At 28.9% G+C, this 3256-nt stretch overlaps 1 protein-coding gene across 1 annotated transcript in view; it reads right to left on the bottom strand.

Moving 5' to 3' along the window:
- The window catches only part of LOC112525900 (reticulon-like protein B9), a 4312-nt gene extending 1749 nt beyond the window's left edge, over window positions 1-2563 (bottom strand). The window contains exons 1-3 of the mRNA XM_025136217.1: window positions 2434-2563; window positions 1794-1974; window positions 1586-1718 (exon numbers count right to left, since the gene is read on the bottom strand). Coding sequence (XP_024991985.1) covers window positions 1586-1718; window positions 1794-1974; window positions 2434-2533 — 414 coding nt within the window. The 5' untranslated portion in view covers window positions 2534-2563. The remainder of the gene's footprint in view (window positions 1-1585; window positions 1719-1793; window positions 1975-2433) is intronic.
- Window positions 2564-3256: the final 693 nt, after the last annotated feature.

Here is a 3256-nt window from a genome sequence, read left to right as displayed (position 1 = left end):
TAATTATTATCTTTATAAAAAATTATATTATTAAACCAAAAATAAATTACTTTATTATTAAATCTAAATTAAATTATAATAAAAAATTGAATTATAGTAGTTACACCAAAAAAACGAGAACTACTAAATAGTTAATTTAATACTAATATCGATTTATTTTTTTCAAATTTTTATGCTATCTTCAAATTTATATTTCATTTAAAAATAAATAAAAACATTATCACATAAAATCGTATTATATCAATAGAGACATAATATAAACTATACATTAAAATCAAAATTTATCACGTTGCATTGTACAAGTACCATTTTAGTGTATGTGTGTGTATATATATGTATATATATATATATATATATATATAATATACACAATCAGATGTACAATTACTAAGATCGGGTGAAAAGGCATATTTTAACTTCAAGTAAAAAAGTTCGATATGTATTATATTTTATTAAAAAATTGTTAAAAATCAAGAGTTAATTTCCTGTAAAATCAATAGTTATCATGTAAATGGTAAGAAGAGATCTTTGCGCTTGATTCAATCGTAACTGAATATCAATTGAAAATGCGCTTCTAAGCTAATTCATGGTTATTTTAAGACTTAATTTGGACCACTAGATCAATCCTAATTTAAGTGATCAAGAGTCTAAATCTCTTCTTACACTTCTCATTTTAACTTTTATTCTCATACAATCATTTATTTAAAAAGTCAAACAGTTTAAAAGGTGTAAGGATACAATTACTTGCATTATTAAAAAAATTGGACAATCATTTCAATCCTGGTTTTTTCTAATTAAATTTAATATACCGATTATATCTAAAACTAAAAAATGAAAAAAAAAAAAAAAAAAAGTTAATCGGGTTGTTTTAACCCACCTTATATTTTAACTTGTTATCCAATTTGTATGTCTAATTTATCCATTTTGTCATCAGCTCAAAATATTGGGTTTGTGACGGTTCCGTCATTTGAATATCGTATGTACGGTTATGATCATTGTATTATCATTTTACTACAAATCAATATATGGGGTTAATCTAGTCGAAGTTATCTTAATTTTTTATTAGTCTTGTTTTATTTTACAAAATGGAATAAAAATGAAAATGTGTTTATAAAGAACTCAGTCTATCAGTTTTAAAATTGATGTCAGAGTTCTAGTATTCTTGCCATCAAAGTTCACTCATTTTGAACCACATATATTGTTTTTTTCTAAGTATATAATTTTTATATACGACAAATGCAACAAATAAACTCATACACCTTCCTTATTTTTAGTGAGTTTTTAAGCTTTGACCTTCTGGGAGGCCAGAGGTCGAATACTGCTAGGTTAAAAAACCATTTGGCTACAGGTATTGCTTTGTGTGAGTAATATGTATAAATTAAGATCACAGTTTCTACAGCCAAAAAGTTTTATTTGTGATAAAATAAAGTCGTTGGTATTAGATATATTAGGGGGAAAACCCGATGAATTATTCATCAGTTATGGTTATGCTTAATTGATCAATTTTAATATTTTATAATGTTTAAGTCTATATTATCAGTTTTTTAATAGATGATAAAAAAAGTTGTAACTTTTAAAGTATTACCAAACAGAAGAGTTTGATGTCGTTTCCACATGCAATGTAGACGAGCCTAGATATGAGGAAGTTCAAATTTGCACAAAAACCTTGATATATCGTCGATTCTTCCAATAGGATCTTGGGGACATTTGGAGGAGTCCTGTAACACACAATTTTCGACTCGTTATACCTTAAGTTTACACGTTTAAAGTAGATCAAAACTTAACTCACTTACCATCCAAAGGCTTTGGCTCCATTTGTCCAAATAAATATTATGAGCATGACGGTGATGGTCAAGTGACAGAGAAATGTCACAAGGTTATATTCCGCAAACTCAAACAAAAACCATATCGTCAACACCACGATAGAAGTTACACCAGATATTATTTTGTTTCTCCATAATAAAATATCTGCAACTGAAAATTTAAAAACTATGTTTCTTAGCACACTGTCATTTTCCAAATAACTGAAATAAGAGTTTCAAAAAATAACTAAAATGAGAAGGCAAATTTACTTTTTTATCCATGTTACGTTAATCCATTTTATTGACAAATCCGTCAATTCCTCTTAACGACAAACGAGCTCAAATCTCAATTCTTGTCTAAAAGATACAGTTGGTGATACAATAAAAATGATAAAATTTACATGGAAATGGCAAAAGAATAGTATAACATACTTCATGGTACGTTGGTCAAACAAATAATTTTTACTGTACGCTACATCTATCAGTTATTTTTTTTTCAAAAGAGATGAGATGACAACTGTAACCGCTCAATGTCGATTTACATAGTATGCATTTTAGTTCTGTAACACGGTTAAATAAAACATCATGCCGTATGCCAAAGTACAAATAATTTATATACGTAAAAATGTACCTTCTCCGCCTCCAAGTATTTTATGGATCGGTCTTTTGCGACCATACAATCTCGTTATCTGTGGTATGCTGTAATCGACGTTTTGGGTAAGCTTCGACATGTCGTCTATTTTAGTTGGAAAAAAGAAAAAAATGTGGTAGGTTTTTTGAGAGGGTGCTACAGAGGAGAATATAGAGAGGGTTTGGGGTTCTAAGCTTATGGGCAAAGCATAGAGAGGATGAAGAAAGGAATGCCCTTTTCAAAGGGGTTTGCTTTGGGGCTATTATAAACATATAATTAAAAACTTTTATTGGAAAAATATTCCTTTTTAAAGGGAAAAAAGGCTATTAATTTGAATAATATATTTATAACATGTTTGCCATTAAAATCTTGCATTGATTCCAATTGGAATCTTGAACTTTTTCTTGATTCACTTTCCACACAAAAACACATGCATGGTGATGCATGAGAAACTTTAATTGCAAACATTTTTCTTAATTATAAATAAAGGGTAAATGTATAAGAGTTTGACAATGCCTTATCGGTGGTTAACATTCATCATAAATAATGAACTTGATATATATATATATATATATATATATATATATATGTGTGTGTGTGTGTGTCACTACTAAAAAATCGGGTTTTTCCGACGGCAAAATCCGTCGGAAATCCGTCGGAAAAACAACTTTCCGACGGATTTTGCCGTCGGAAAAACCCCCGCCGCTAAATGTCTTTTCCGACGGAATTTCCGACGGATTTGTATTTTCCGACGGATATGTCCGTCGGAAAATTTTATAATATGTTAGTAATTGTCCGGGTTAATTAGAAGTAATCTAAAATG

The sequence above is a fragment of the Cynara cardunculus genome, assembly GCF_001531365.2.
Source record: "Cynara cardunculus var. scolymus isolate 2C chromosome LG 13, CcrdV1, whole genome shotgun sequence".
Classification (NCBI taxonomy): Eukaryota; Viridiplantae; Streptophyta; class Magnoliopsida; order Asterales; family Asteraceae; genus Cynara; species Cynara cardunculus.
The sequence above is the reverse complement of the archived record's forward strand: the minus strand, read 5'-3'. Positions and strand labels throughout refer to the sequence as shown.